The 14,965-nt window shown below is 37.8% G+C and overlaps 1 protein-coding gene across 1 annotated transcript in view; it reads right to left on the bottom strand.

The window, feature by feature from the left end:
* The window catches only part of USH2A (usherin), a 396,109-nt gene that overhangs the window by 221,381 nt on the left and 159,763 nt on the right, over positions 1-14,965 (bottom strand). The window contains 3 exon segments of the mRNA XM_050894852.1: positions 10,596-10,781; positions 13,075-13,155; positions 13,280-13,483. Coding sequence (XP_050750809.1) covers positions 10,596-10,781; positions 13,075-13,155; positions 13,280-13,483 — 471 coding nt within the window.

The following is a 14,965-nucleotide window of genomic DNA, read 5'->3' as shown; positions in this document are numbered from 1 at the left end:
CCCTTTATACTCTCAAAAAGGGCCTGGAGAATTTGATGCTGGAAGTTAACAGTTACAGCATAAATATATTATTTTCTGAGGGGGAAAATCAAAGTCTGTGAATGTTTATATTGTGTTTACTAATAGGTGTGTTCACATGAAAAATATGAGACTAGCTTTCACTGAATTAGTAATGTTTGTGTCTTTTCCTGTAACTAATCCAAAAACTTCAAAGGTTGGCATTGCAATGATCTTTCTATTTGAATTCTCTGAGGTCCAGTTCTACTTGTACACACAAAGATATACTCAGAAGTAATCACATTTACTTCAGAGTAGTGTTAAACTAAAACCAGTTGATGAGAATCCACTCTCTGGTTATAGTTTTGATTTTGCAAATCCCCATTTAACAGTGGAAAGCTGTACTGCCATCTTACTATCTAATGTAAACGTGACAGGAAAGAAAAAGAACGTGTCAGGCACCACCCAAGCAAATGTGCCTGTAATCTTCCTGTGATGGAAGGCAAATGTTTTTAAGAGCATTCAAAAAGCAGAAAATAGGAAATAATGATAATTTAAAGCATTGCTATCCCTGTAAAGCAGCAATATTGGAATCTACAGTAAATTCTTCAGCACAGAAATTTCATCAGTCAAAAAACAATCTTTTTTGCATAAGACTTAGTACAAAGCACTTACTTCCAGATCATAGAGGGTTAAACACGAGAAAGTATAAAAGGTACTATTGGAACTACCTTCAGCAAATAAAGACATGCAGAAACCAAATCCTCTAACTGTGACATTTGCAAGTTCTCGGTCAAGAGGAGCATGGTGTAGTGGATATGCCATCTCTCTATTCACTCTGCTGTGCTTTAGGAAGCAATTTAGTTTTATTTGTACGTTTAGCACTTGTAGCATTCTTTTCTTATGAAGCAGTGAATTAATGCTCCTTGCATTTCCTGATGGAAGACATTCTGTGGGGTCACCAATGGCTTCAGGCACTGAGAGCTGCAGTAGCACGTATCCAGAAAGATGCCTGTAGCTGTAGAAGGTTTGGATTGGGCTGTTTGGTTTACTTTTGACGGAGTAAAAAGGTTTTATATAAAGCACCTGCAGTGCAACAGAGTGTACATTGCATAGGTAGCTTTGTGAAGGGCAGTGAGAATTTGGAAAAAAAAAAAACCCGAACAAATAAACCCTTTTGCAACAGGAGATTTATGTTAAAAAAATGTATTCAGCAAAGGCAGCAATTTGAAAAATAATTTTTTCATTTCCTAATTAATGTTTTTCCTTCACATGTACTCTTGCACTATTTTCTTTCAACAAAGAAACAGATGTGCTGCATAGGTAGGCAATAGAAAGTGCACAGATTTTATTTACATACTTCAGCAAACTACTTTTTTCTCAGCTGCCAGCCTATCTGTTTGGCCAGCATCCACTGTAATCTGTTCTCCTTCATTATGTTAATCTGTGGGCGGAAAGATTTCTGTCATCTTCAAATCGCTTGTACAGCAATGGTAAACACCTTGGCCTGTCTGTAATTGGACAGGTGTCTGCATTGGTGTCACCCGGCTTTTAATTCAATTAAAGAACTGGCTGCTCTGCTCTCATTACCCACTCATTTCCTCTGCACTTTTAGTCAGTCAGTGAAATTTACACTCAGTCTCTTACTATCTTAGACTACAAAGTCAGCAGTCCCACAGCAAAGATCATCACTGATACACGTGAATTAATTTATAGCACAGCAAAATAAATTTTGCAATAAAAAATAGTCTATGATCCAATGAAGTTGGTTGACAGCTTTAAAAAACTTTCCCTAACTCCTCAATTATCACACTCTCAGACTGGCATCTCTTGTCTATACCCAATAATTGCTGATCTGATAAGAGTCCATCAGGCTTTCCAAGACGGGATGCTAACAAAGCAAAATTTGGCCACAACCACACTTGCATATATTCTATTAATGTTAACAGAAATGAGGCAGATAAATTGTCACTTTGATCGGGAGATAGAATTAGAGGCGTCATCAATATTTAAGAAGAGGGTCAGCCTCCCACATTTGGGATATGAGTCCCATTCATTCAGCCTGCCACTACAGAGCAGCTGAATCCATCTAGACTTAAAATTTACATCATAGACTATGTTCCAAGCCTTAAAATCCACATGGGGAATCGGAGACAGTAAATCATTCTAACACACCACTCCTATCTGCCCACTCAAAGAACCTTTGGAAATAAATTAAAGTTCTAACACAGACATTTTGACACAGTGACCCCATGAAACTGAATAATGTCATTTGTTAAATATGAATGTAAAGTTAACAGTCTAAAAGAGTGATCTGGAATCACACCTAGAACATTAAGCCCACTTTATATGCAAAACTAGTATTTAATTTTCTATACTTTTATTTAAATGATCTTTAATTATTTGCAATATTTAAAGTTGAGGTTTAGAGTAGTGTCAGAGAGAAAACGCTAGGTTCATTCTTGCAGTTAAGGGATAAAAACATTAACATGGACAGTAGAAAAGGGTCAACAATGAATTTATGGTAAAACAGATGTGTGGACTAGTCAAAGTTAGTTGCATCTTTATATCCACTCCATTCATCATTCTAATGCATACAGTACATAAGAAGGTTAAATATCCAGCTTCTTCCTTTCACTTCTCCATAAAACAGACATTTCTTTTGTTCAGTACATCTAAAAGGGAGGTCTCATATATTTAGGTAGCTCAGCCAGATTCCACGGTATTCTGGCAGATTTTGAGTGGAAAAGTAGTACTTCTCATCAAGGAAAAGAATAGTTTTACCACTAAGGTATGAGGGCTAATATTCTGTTCACAAACACTGAAAAACAGATTCAAAGGCAATTATAGTATTTTAGCAATTTCCTCATCCAGTTAAAAGACTTTTATGAAAGCAGCTGCTTCACTGTTCCAATCTGTCATCCTGCTTTTTCAGAAAGTTGCTTCAAAACACCAGCAGGTCTTCAGAGATGAAAAGACACACTTGCTTATGGTAACTTCTAGAGCTTTTAATCTGCATAATGAACTGGTTAAAGAAATATAAATTGAGGTGAGCTTTTTAAAATACATTTATGGAAGGTGCCTTCCCATAAAAACAAAACTAAACCCACTCACCCACCCACACAACTCACACAAAAAAGCTATTTAATCTTACAGATGTAACACAAATACTAAAGTTCTTTTCCTCACTTCCACAAAAAAATGCACTCAGCTAAGATGGTGGAAGAAGACAATTTTGCAAGGCTAGTTCAATTTTTTTTTACTGTTAAATTTAACTAATTTTAATCATAACCAGGCACTACTTTCATATGCAGCCTGAAAACTCAGCTCTGCTGCTGAATATTAAGATTCCCAGAGTCAGCCACAGAGCTTACCCACACAAATTCCATTTGTTTCACAAGCTGAGTGTATTTTTTGCCAAAGGGACTTCTCCTTGCCAGATTTTTTCATTGTTTCCTCCCTAACACGTTACTTCATAAGGACCTATATTGAAATACACATATTGCAATTGAAACAACACTTGACCTTATAGATTTACCTTAATTCCTGTTTAAGCTCTTAAAAAAAAAATTACCAAATCTCCCCTCCCCAAACCTAAAGATTATTTAGCTAACTTGAATGCCTGAGGTCGTACAGCATCTGTCTAACAAAGTCACTTGTGTGTCGAGATGCATCATTGCCACAGTACACTTAATCACAGTCCACTGACCAGAAAAGGAAGTCCTCAACTGACTTTGTGTTTTTGACAGATTGTAGCAAAAACTGTTTAAGTACATGCGTCTTCTACATATGCATTTCTGGACTGAAAGCCTGTGCACATCAATCTGTCGCATACATCTGCATTTTTAAAGCATCTTCTACCATAAGTATAGTATGAGTCATAAAATTTTGAAGAATTATTGAACAAGAGGGCACCTGTTCCAACTCTTTGGCTTATAAGAACAAAAAAAGGTTTACTTTAGGTACCGGATTTCTGTGGCTTGGAAGACCCTTTTCTTCCCAACAGAAAAATTTCGTAGCCAACCATACACAAGCTCCACTGGCCTTGAAGATGCAATTCAGATTGCAGTGGTTCAAGGAAGCCTGTTACATTCTCGATAACACAGGGCAACTCTCTGGCTGCTTTAATTTGCAGAAAACCTTAGCCCAACAGTCCAATTTTTCACCAAGAGTTAATTAACCACAGAGAGTATTGGTTCTGTAATATCTATCACTATGTTACTCTTGATCCTTCCAGATAACTTTGTCATTGTTCATTTTCTGCTGGATGATTAATTTTAAAAGTTTGCAGAGAGAGAAAGAAAGACGGTTAAATTTTTTGCAAATTTTTGCAAAATTTTTGGCTATAAAAAACATATCAATAATCCTTTCTGTCCTCACAAACATTAAGAAGTTGATTTCTTTTTGTTAATAAAAGTATTGGTATGTAGCTAAGACGATGTAATTTTGACAAAATGTTCAGGTTTATTTAATCAGACAATTTACATTTCATACGAATAAATTTATACAACAGCATTGGACTGTAAACGAGATTCATTTAAGTCTAAACTCAATCAAGTTAGAACCTTAATATTGCAGAATATTAATATCATTTATGTTTTAAAATGCGTATATTGAAAAATATGCTGCTAGTCTGCTAAAGCCAGCTAAATGAAAGGAGATACGAACCTACATTCTGCCACTCTGATTTAGAATCATTAGGAGCTCAAGCACCACCTGACAACTCACAGAAACCTAATGAGCGTAGACAGATCTACTGGCTACCCTATGTTGCATTAGCTGCCGCAGTCAAACAGGGATCTGAGCAGGGGCTGAGGTGCAGCTTCTGGTATACTCTTCAGCTCCTCCCACCGAGAGAGATGTGCATACATAGGGGTGAGGGAGATGGAGAGACTAAATCTCCCTAAGGCACCCACAGGGACAAAATGAGCATCGCAGCCCTAATCATTACATGGGTCTCAGTACATGATAACCCTTCATGTGGGAAGGATGCATACAGCCTTCCACATCTCACACATTGTGGCATGATACTGTAAAGCGCATACTGTCGTTCTTTTGGCTATGGGAAATATTTAAATGTTTTCTATCATCTATCTGTGCTTCCGACCAAAGGTTACTTCTACAAAATGATGATAAAGAGAAATAATTTACCTCAAAATAACAACCATTCTTGTATTTAAGCATGGTTCAAGCATCCGATGAAGCAGCTCTTGAAAAACCATATTTTCAATACAAAGTTTCAGCTTTTATTACTTTAAGCGTTCTGTCAGATTTTAATTGTAAGTAAATGTGAGCTAAATGTACCAAATCTGGTTAGTACGTTGTGACTCTTTGTATCTACATGAAAAGTTTTAGAACATTAGAAATTTGTCCCAACTTGGAGTAGGGATTTGGGAGTCCTCCCAGTGCTCTGGCTCTACATATATTTACTTTAGTTGGTTTGCAATTCTTCTCTACAAATTTACAAAAATCTCATTAACTGCAGCATAGGAGTGTTTTGAGTTTAAAATATTTGCGCAAACCAAGAGCTTTCAAGTAATTTCAGTTGCATGAAAGTAATATTCAAGTAATTCATTAACAGTTTCACGCGGCAAACTACCTGACTGTGGTAAATGGCGTACAGACCCCACGTAGATCAAAGTACCCCGAAGAAAACAACATTTTCTAAGAGCCAGCACAGACAGCCAGCTCTCATTTATAGGGTCACCCTGCCAGCGCAGGCGCTCCCCGGCCTGTGACGCAGCCATCCTCAGCTCCCAGCCTGTGGGGAGCAGCCGGCCCCCGCTGCCCCCAGCGGTTGCCCCAGGCCTTGCAGGGCCCCGAGCGGCACTGTGGGGCCTGGCCCTGGGGCTGCCTCCCGCAGGCCCTTTGTATCCCAAACCCCGCCGGAGGCGGCGGTCAGGGCGCAGAGGCCGGTCGCAGAGCCGCAGGCTGCTTTGGCAGTGCCTGCTCGGGCCCAGCAGAGCTCTCCCTGAGAGGGAAAAATCTCTCAGCCGGCGGCATTTCTCTGAGCACGGGCGTTTGCCAGTCTGGCAGCGAGCTTCCCCCGGCCCTGTGGCCGAACCGGCGAGCCCGGGCCTATCAGTCACTGGCAGGAGGCCTCATCTCCTCTTCTGAGAGACTCCCTAGCTAGAGCGCTTTCAAAGCCGAGGCGCAGCCAAGCCACTTTGATTAACCATATTAAATCATTAAATTAACTTTTCCTGAGATATTCATCTGCTGAGCATAAAAGACTAAAAGGTGAAAAGTAATTATAAACATGTGTCAAGGGAAGGAGGGAACGGCGACCGTGGGCATTCAGAGGGGAAGCCGTCGACAACAATTTTCTCGTTATCACGTGTGCAGCTGCAACTTCAGCACTTGGCTATTGCAGCAATGACACAGGCAGGATGAACTGCAAAAAACATACAAAATTGAAAGAGAAATCTGTAAGAGGAATATCAAATGTTTGTGAGCTCTTTGCAGAATATTTTATTTAAATATTATTTGCAGGTTTCACTAGTGTTCTTCAGTGCCCATAATTGGGAGCTGGTAAAATTTAGAGGCTTGTCGATCTCCTGAATTCTACAATGAGAGTGTTCTGAATTATAATATGTTTTTCTCATATGCGCTTGACAAGAGAAGCGTCAGAGGATTGTGATCAGTGGCACAAAATCTGGTTAGAGGCAAGACAGCTGTGGTGTACCCCAGGGGTTGATACTGGGGCCAATACTGTTCAACATCTTCATTAATGACCTTGAAGATGGGGGAAGTGTGGACCCTCAGCAAGTTTGTGGATGATACAAAAGGGCCACTAAGATGATAAAGAGACTGGAGCATGTCTCTTATGAGGAGAGGCTGAGAGAGCTGGGACTGATCAGCCCAGAAAAGAGAAGGCGCAGGGTGATGTATCAATGTGTGTAAATACCTGATGGGAGGAAACAAAGAAGCAGCAGCCAGACTCTTCTCAGTAATGCCCAGTGATAAGACAAGAGTCAATGGGCACAAACTGAAATACATGAAATTCCACCTGAACACAGGAAAACACTTTTTTACTGTGAAGGTGGGTAAACACTGGAACAGGCTTCCCATAGAGGAATATCTCCATCTGTGGAGATATTCGAAACTCAACTGGACATGGTCCTGGGAAACCTGCTCCAGCTGACCTTGCTTGAGCTGGGGGGATGGACCTCATGATCTCAAGAGGCCCCTTCCAATCCCAACGATCCTGTGATTCTGTGATATTCTGGATTCCAAAGGAAAGAAGTAAAAGCTGCTCACAAACAGCACTGAAACGACGTGTTCTAAAGCTTCTTTCATTTGTTTAAATACTGATTCTAATTTATGTTCTAAATTTTGATGCCAGCATGTGGAATGCACTCGAATGCAGACTAAAGCCACCCAGCCTTTAGGACAAAAATTCTTTGATGTGATGACCCTGTACTTCCTTTATTACTCTGCTGAGTGTGACTGGCTGTATCCAAAGTTTATCAATGTTACTACATGTTTCTTTGAAGGCAAGATGGGCTAGCACAGTATTCCTTGAACCCCAAAAATTTACACTCTAACTTTATACTCTCATCCTGAACACCTTGTTGAAATATACTACCTTATCCAATAAACTCCTGGTTCAACAGTCAGAACCTCATTTTAAGGATTTAAATCTGCTGAATATTCCTTTCTTGGATGAAAGTGAAAAAACAGTTTGACATTTTGAAGATTACAAGGGTCAGATTTTGAAGGATTTTGGTTTCTGAGGAGTCAGAAATAGGCATTTGAGACTGTGGGATTATGCTTATTTAAAGACTTACTTTACCTTTAATATTTAGCTCAGCTTTCCTTCTTCTCGGCAAGGGTACAGCAGGTTCTTCTGAATTTGACACACACAGGACAGTCTTCTGGGAAATGGGTAATTCTATTAATAATTTTTTGTTACTGTGCTCCAGTTATGACTCAGGACCCTACTGCATGGAACAGATCATGGTAATTGTTCCAAAGAATTTACAGTCTAAGTATAAAACAAAACACAACAGATGGGTATAAAAAGGTGCAAGGAAAAAAAATAGGATAAAGGGGGTACTCAGTGCCCTCAGATACATTTGCAAGCAGCAGAGTAAGTGGTGCCTAGGCTTAACAGTGAATGAAAATTTGAAGGAGGGAGTGGAAAAATACCAGAGTTGCTTCATCAGCGATCCCACTGAGAGCTGTAGTGCTTTCCTCTCTCCTGTTGCATTAGGAAGCCTGGCTGTTAGAGTTACTGTAGCATCTTCTCATGGAATCCAACAAAAGAATTTCTAAAGAAATTTCCCTGAAATCAGGGAGAAAATAAGCAAAATTTCCCTCCTCAGCAAACTCAAAGGAGAAGTAAGCAAAGACAGCATCTTCTGGTGGGGTTCTGTGTTTATGTTAACTATTGATTAACCAGGAAAGATAATTCAGCAGGGAAAGCCACACCTTTTCTTGGGAGTCTCCCATTTGTGGGTAACCATTTCTCAATGTCCACAGAGTAGTCCATCTGTCTAGGCTTCACTGAAATCAACGGGCTGAAGGTAAAATAACTTCAAGATTAGTGATTTAATTTTTCACTTGTCTCAGCTCTGACTTCACCATGAGGACATGAATTACATATTTCATACAATGCCAAAATTAGAAAATACATAACTAAACTGTTGGGCAGCAGTTATAAATAACAAAAGGAAGCACTCCTTCCACACACACAAAACTGAATTTGAAAACTTACTGCCATAGCAAGTTACAGAAGCCAAAAGCATAAATGTATTAAAAAAAGAAAGACAATTCTACCACAGACCATTAGGCATGATGGTCTAGATGCAACTTTCAGCTCAGGAATTCCACAAACTACCAGCTGAATTTGTATTAACAGGAAGACTCACTCTATGCTTAGCACATTTCTTACATTTTCTTCCTAAGCATCTACAATCTGACATTGTCAGAGAGGTCAATGGTTGAATACAGCCATTCTTAAGTTCTTAGAGTCACTTTGTTTTGCAGTATTCAAGAGCTATCTGCTATAACAGACTAAAAAACTGGGGTCCTTTTACTATCTCCATTTAATATAAAGGAATGTCTTATTCTTCTGCCTCCTGAAAGCTGCATGCAGATAACCTCTTACCTGTCCAGCCTGGTGTAGACTTTTTCATAACCCTGACACATAAGCATGGCACAATGCCAACAAATGTAAACAAAATTTTGGTTCTGATCATCAGCAGTGAATAAGCTATCTAATCCATATGCTTCTACTATGGTCTTTCATTTCTACTAATATAATTTGTATTGCTTTACAGTATAGATAAAGAGTATTGAAATCAACAAGTTCTTCAAAGAAATCACGGTAAGAATAGAAAGCCCATGCAGTTTTGGTATTGTAACCACATTACTCACAAATAGTTAAGAGATTTCAAACTGAAGAAAATAAAATATGTTCATGTTTGCTCCTGAAAATGTGTACATACGTTATGGCAGAGAAACAACACAAAACGTATATACTTATGTAAAAACACTAAGCACATATTACCTGGGCTTCAGGAAAGCAGCAATAATACACTGCCTGAGGCTTAAGGCACTTTCTAAGACTGTTGTATTGCCCAAAGCTGAGCCAAACCAAAGCATCAACTTTGAGCAATATGTCGCTAGCACTTTTTTAATTGTTATGAATTATATAATTAATTTTAGAGAGTATATAAACAAATCTATTGGTCATGGTTTGTTACAATGAAAGTAAGATTTTGTACTATTGCCCCATTTAGTCATCACATAACATAATCCAGAGTGTTGTCTGTGATGTGCTCCCTTCCCAGGCAACTTCGTAGCAGCTAGCAAAGGCAGTCTGTTAATAGAGAGCAGAAAGCCAGATCCACGCTATCCTGACAGGAAGAGAGGTCTCAAAATGTTCTCTGTGTAGCAGAAAGAGAGTCCAGCGTTTTTTCCCCAAAACATCTGCCTCCTATGGCTAAAAAAGACCTAGACTCCAGGAAACATCTCATGTGCAATGGTTCCTATAGCTCCTGTCCACAATCCACAGCTCAACAGTGACTAAACCCCATAAACCCAAGGCCGCGAATTCCTTCATTCCATAATAACCCTCCTCCACATCCCAGTGGTCTCGACCAAAGCATCTGATTAACATAAATGCATGCTAGTTCGCACTCAAATCAGTTAGGTTTATATGATCAAAATTAGGCAAGTATATCAAGTGCTTTCATACATCAGGTCAAATAGTATCTTATGGGACCCACATTTAGAGTTAATTTAGGTGAACTGGATGTAACAACAGGGAAGGAAAAAAAAAAAATCACGTATGCTAAGCAAAAACAAGCACACAAAAAGAGCATTTCCCCCCAAATCATCAATAGGTTGGGAAGGCATACCTTAAATAAAATTGCTTTTTAGTATTTGTGTTGTATCTTAATTTCTTTTGTTCTTTGAAGTCAGTACATTGCTATGTATGTGGATGCTGACACAAATACTACCCTTCCAAATGTTATCTATGCTGTGTATACACAAAAATAGACACTTAATTCTTTATAGCTCAAGAAAAGGAGGTATAAGCATCCTGTGTTATTAGATGTGCATAAAAAATGGTACTTAACAACATTTACCTGTGAGCATACTAGTGTCAGCAAGCTCAGCACTAGTGATGGGTACATTGGGACCATCCTCTTCATATGCTTTCAAAATGTACTTCTCAATTACACCTATGACCCCAGCAGGTTTGTCCCAGGTGACCTCAATGCTGTAACCATTTATACTGCGAACTCTTGAGGGAGTTGGCACATTTTGTGGAACTGTAGAAGGATAAAATAGAAAATAGAGAAAATGGCAGTTCTAAGGAGACTATTGCCCCTATTCTTCACTTTTAATGGCTGCAGTAAATCAGACTCAACCATTAGCATAAATACAATTTATTAGAGTTGTAACTTTTCAGCATTGATTTAATATGACTGCACATCTTGAGCTATTCAGTTTAAGCTATATTTCAAAACCATCAAAACTCCATCTACATAACATTCCTTCTTGTCTTGTTGCGATTTTCCAAAAACATTTAATGTATCAAACATATTTAAGCATCACTCACAAAGAGAGGAGGTGGATTGTATGTAGCTAACAAGTTCAGGCATTATAATCATACAACTGAATGAAGAAAGACAGTATTGCAACAGAGAAGGGTTCGATATTTATCTGTTGGCTAAGCCACAGAATGCCACAACTATGAAACATTTCTAAAAATGTGCATTCTCATTTACAAAAGTACTTCAAAAAATTTAAGCTCTTCCATTTATTTTCATATTTCCACAATGCCATACAACTGTCTCAGGGCAAAGCAGAGATTTGTAAGGCCTTTGCAAAATCCTTTGCTTCTGATCATTCTATATTATAAAAAGAAAAAAAGAAAAAAAAAAAAAGGAAAATGAAGATGCTTAAAAGAACTGGAAAGCCAAGCTCATATATGCATGCAGTTGCTAATAATAAAAAAAAAAAAAAAATCATCCCATTTCCCATAACCTTTAACTATTTATTAGATATTACAATACCAAGTAAAGGTCTGGCCAGTAACAACTTCATCACAGATGACTGCACAAGGGATGCAGAGGAAAGGCCCAAGGAACACTATGGCAGGATGATGGATGATGAGTTTGCTGTAAATGCATGTGGACTCCCTAGCCCTGCTGATGATCATTCACTTTTCGCACCATCAAATAACCTCTTTTTTTGTAATTTTATTGTTTAGTTTCATTAAATATGAATGCAGCCTTATTTTTTATAAGAAGGGTACCAGAATGGAAAGTATAAAAATACCTGGAAGTTGTGATTCTTGTGTAAAGTAAGAATGTGATGCTCTAGGAAAGCTTCAGTTACTACAGTAATATATTGATTTTATTAGTTCTGAAGTCTATCACAGGGCAAGGTAAAGTACTGTATAGCAGATGGTCTTCTCATAAGGGACATAACAAAACCAACTCAAAAATAATTAAATAGCGCAATTATTCTCCAACCCCAGGGAACATGGACTGTTCAATGCTGTGGTCAGCTTGCAAACATAAATTTATGGTAAACCTTACAGTTGTCAGACAGTTGATATGAAAATATGCATATATTTTCTCTCTTCTGGGTGGTACACAAAATAATGATGGTAAGTTGTGTGAGAATGCATGTGCAAGTCCAATATTTACGCAGATATCGTATCATTTTTTAAGATCATACATTGAATATCTTGCATCAAAAGAATTTTCTGCATTGATGGAATGCAATTAGGCTTCAATTTACAGAAGAAGGAAAGTTTGTTAAATAAAACACGGAGAACTAAATCTTCAAAAACTTGCTGGCTCAATAAAGTTTGCAAAAAACACTGAACAGAAGAGGAAAGGTCCTTTAAATTTTCTTCATAAAATATATAAAAAATTTGATCTTTAAGGCTCAGCAGGTATTATGTTCCTACTTTGAAACCTTTTCCACAAGCCACAAGCTGCTTTTCTAGTAAATATTGCCACATTTTCACACACAATCTATGGACTACTTGTTAAAAGAATCCTCATTCAGCAGCACTGAGCAGCATACCCATGTGCAGATAATGTAAAGAAAAAATTTCACGAGATCCTCTTCTCCCCAGCAACTACATGGCCTTTTATCTTTCACAGCTTGTGCCTGCTATCCCAGTATCTCCTTTCTCTACACTTGATTTTGTATCACTAAGTTATACATAGGAAAATACAGATTTACTTACTCCAGCAGACTCATGTAACGTGAGGTTAGATGTGCATGTAAGAACATACCTAGATGCTTGGCTTTTCTTCCTCAGTTAATGTAGTTCAATCCTTTCACATTCTTTGCTCTCATATAATTACATAATCTAATATATATTTGGAAAAGACCTTGAATTATGTGTGTAAAATACTTGCCTGAACACTTTATAGCTGAAGATAGTAATTTGGTACCTATTCAAAACATCAAGCAGTTTTGCTCCTTCAGAAACACTTTGCAACTTACATTACTCAAAATTGTTGTGGTGGCATTTTCTCCAACCTGACATTAGATAGCTAATGAAAAATGGGAATAAGTAAGCCTTAAAATTATATTTACCTGATTCTCTTGTACGAACACGGGTCCATACACTAGGTACTGATCCTCCTTCATTTGAGGCAACCACCCTATAAAGGTATTCTTCAAAGAACATAGAGAAGTATAGAGAAGGAAAAAAAAAAACAAAAAACCACTGAACACTGTAATACATTAATACAGAATGAAATAGAAGTGATGTATTTCATTTAAGGAACCAATGTGTTACCTGTAAATGGTTGTAGACCACTCTCATAAACACTCTGCTCTTTTCCTCGGTATACTAGGATGGAGTCATTTCCCCTGCAGTTAACAGCACTGTCAGTTGATAGGCATCCATCCAGATTGACTCTGACAGCACTGCTGGACACAGATGCCAAGTTAACGACAGCACCTCGTGTAAATTTAACATCCTTCATGCAACCACCGAAACCTAGCAAACAGTAAGGGATTAGTATCACGTAAAGAGCTTCAGTCATTAATTAAGAATCACTTTTGTTCCTTTCGATTCTATATTTTCAGCATTAAAGACTGTAATGTGAATATGTTGACTTCCAACATGACATTCTGTTCCCACTTCCAAGATACTAAGCTGGTAAAAATTCCTGGTATTCTAGTCTTGAGTTCCTGCTTTACTGAACTATACTTTCATCGTTATCAATTCCATCCCACGAGGAAATAGCTTTCTGTTTTCTCTTCTGCCACTTCTCTCTTTAAAATTATTACCGTAAAAGTGACTCCGAATTTGAAAATCAGCTTTCTGCTGCTTGTTAATACTTTGTTAATATACACGCTTCCTCAAACTGAGAAGAATATCTAGATGAAAAATATAATTAACTTCAGGAGATCACGGAGGTATATCAGTTTATCCTAATGGGGATATAACCAGTATGCCGTTTACAAACATACTCTAGAAACATAACCCCAAACTGCTCATTTATGAGAAAAAGATTAAGTAACTTCATTTTATATTTATTTCTATATATACATATATATATTTCTCTGTGTGTGTGTAACATTCCTATCAATATTAGAAATATGTTAAATAAGTTACTTGCAGTAAAAACACCACTACAAAATTCAGGATGCAATTAAAATTTCTATCTACTTCTATGACTTAATTTACAAAGAAATTAATAAATGGATAGAGAATAGTTCTCAAATCTGAGTAAAGTACAGTGATTGGTGTTTAACATAAAACCAAAGTAAACAGTAACCAAACTGAAGACTTCAATTAATTGAAGAACTAACTTTGTAAATTAAAAATCAGCCTCTTGGAGATCAGTGCACTTTTTTAGCTTTGTGAAAGCACCGAATTTATACTTTATGTACTTTTATTGCCTTTATTACTGCAAGATGGCAGATCAGAGTAGTATTTGTACTTAGCCACCTGATCTGAGAATCTAATATCCATACATATTTCATGCAAAAAGAAAGGGGCACTGAAGGTGGACACCTATTTTGAATCATCCTCTAAAACACCTTTTCTCTCCACAATGCTAGGAATTTAGACAAACTGCTCCTTAAAATGAATACATCCTAATTTAAGCTCAACTCCTGCCCCACAGCAATCTGCTCAGTTTCTTAGGCAGTCTGTGGCAGAGGAAAGAATTAGTCCCAGTCTGCACGGGCATCTTAATCATTAGACAAAATGAACAGTTGTTTGATTTGTGATGAGATGCATACTGTATAACCTATTTTAATACATTATTTTCAGTATCTTTTTAGCTGCTTTTATCACTATTTGAAGATTTCTGACTGACATCAGCCAAGTAATCTTGTTTACTCTCAGGTAGCTGCAGAATAAGTAATGACAGTACAAATTCTCACAAACATTCCTGCCAGCTCCCCTCCATCTTGACCTCTCAGGAGGGCATGTGATGGGTCATGCAAAGGCCCACAGACTCTAGCTGAA

This window comes from Gymnogyps californianus, chromosome 3 (genome assembly GCF_018139145.2).
Source record: "Gymnogyps californianus isolate 813 chromosome 3, ASM1813914v2, whole genome shotgun sequence".
In the NCBI taxonomy this organism is placed as follows: domain Eukaryota; kingdom Metazoa; phylum Chordata; class Aves; order Accipitriformes; family Cathartidae; genus Gymnogyps; species Gymnogyps californianus.
This window is presented reverse-complemented; position numbering and strand designations above follow the sequence as displayed.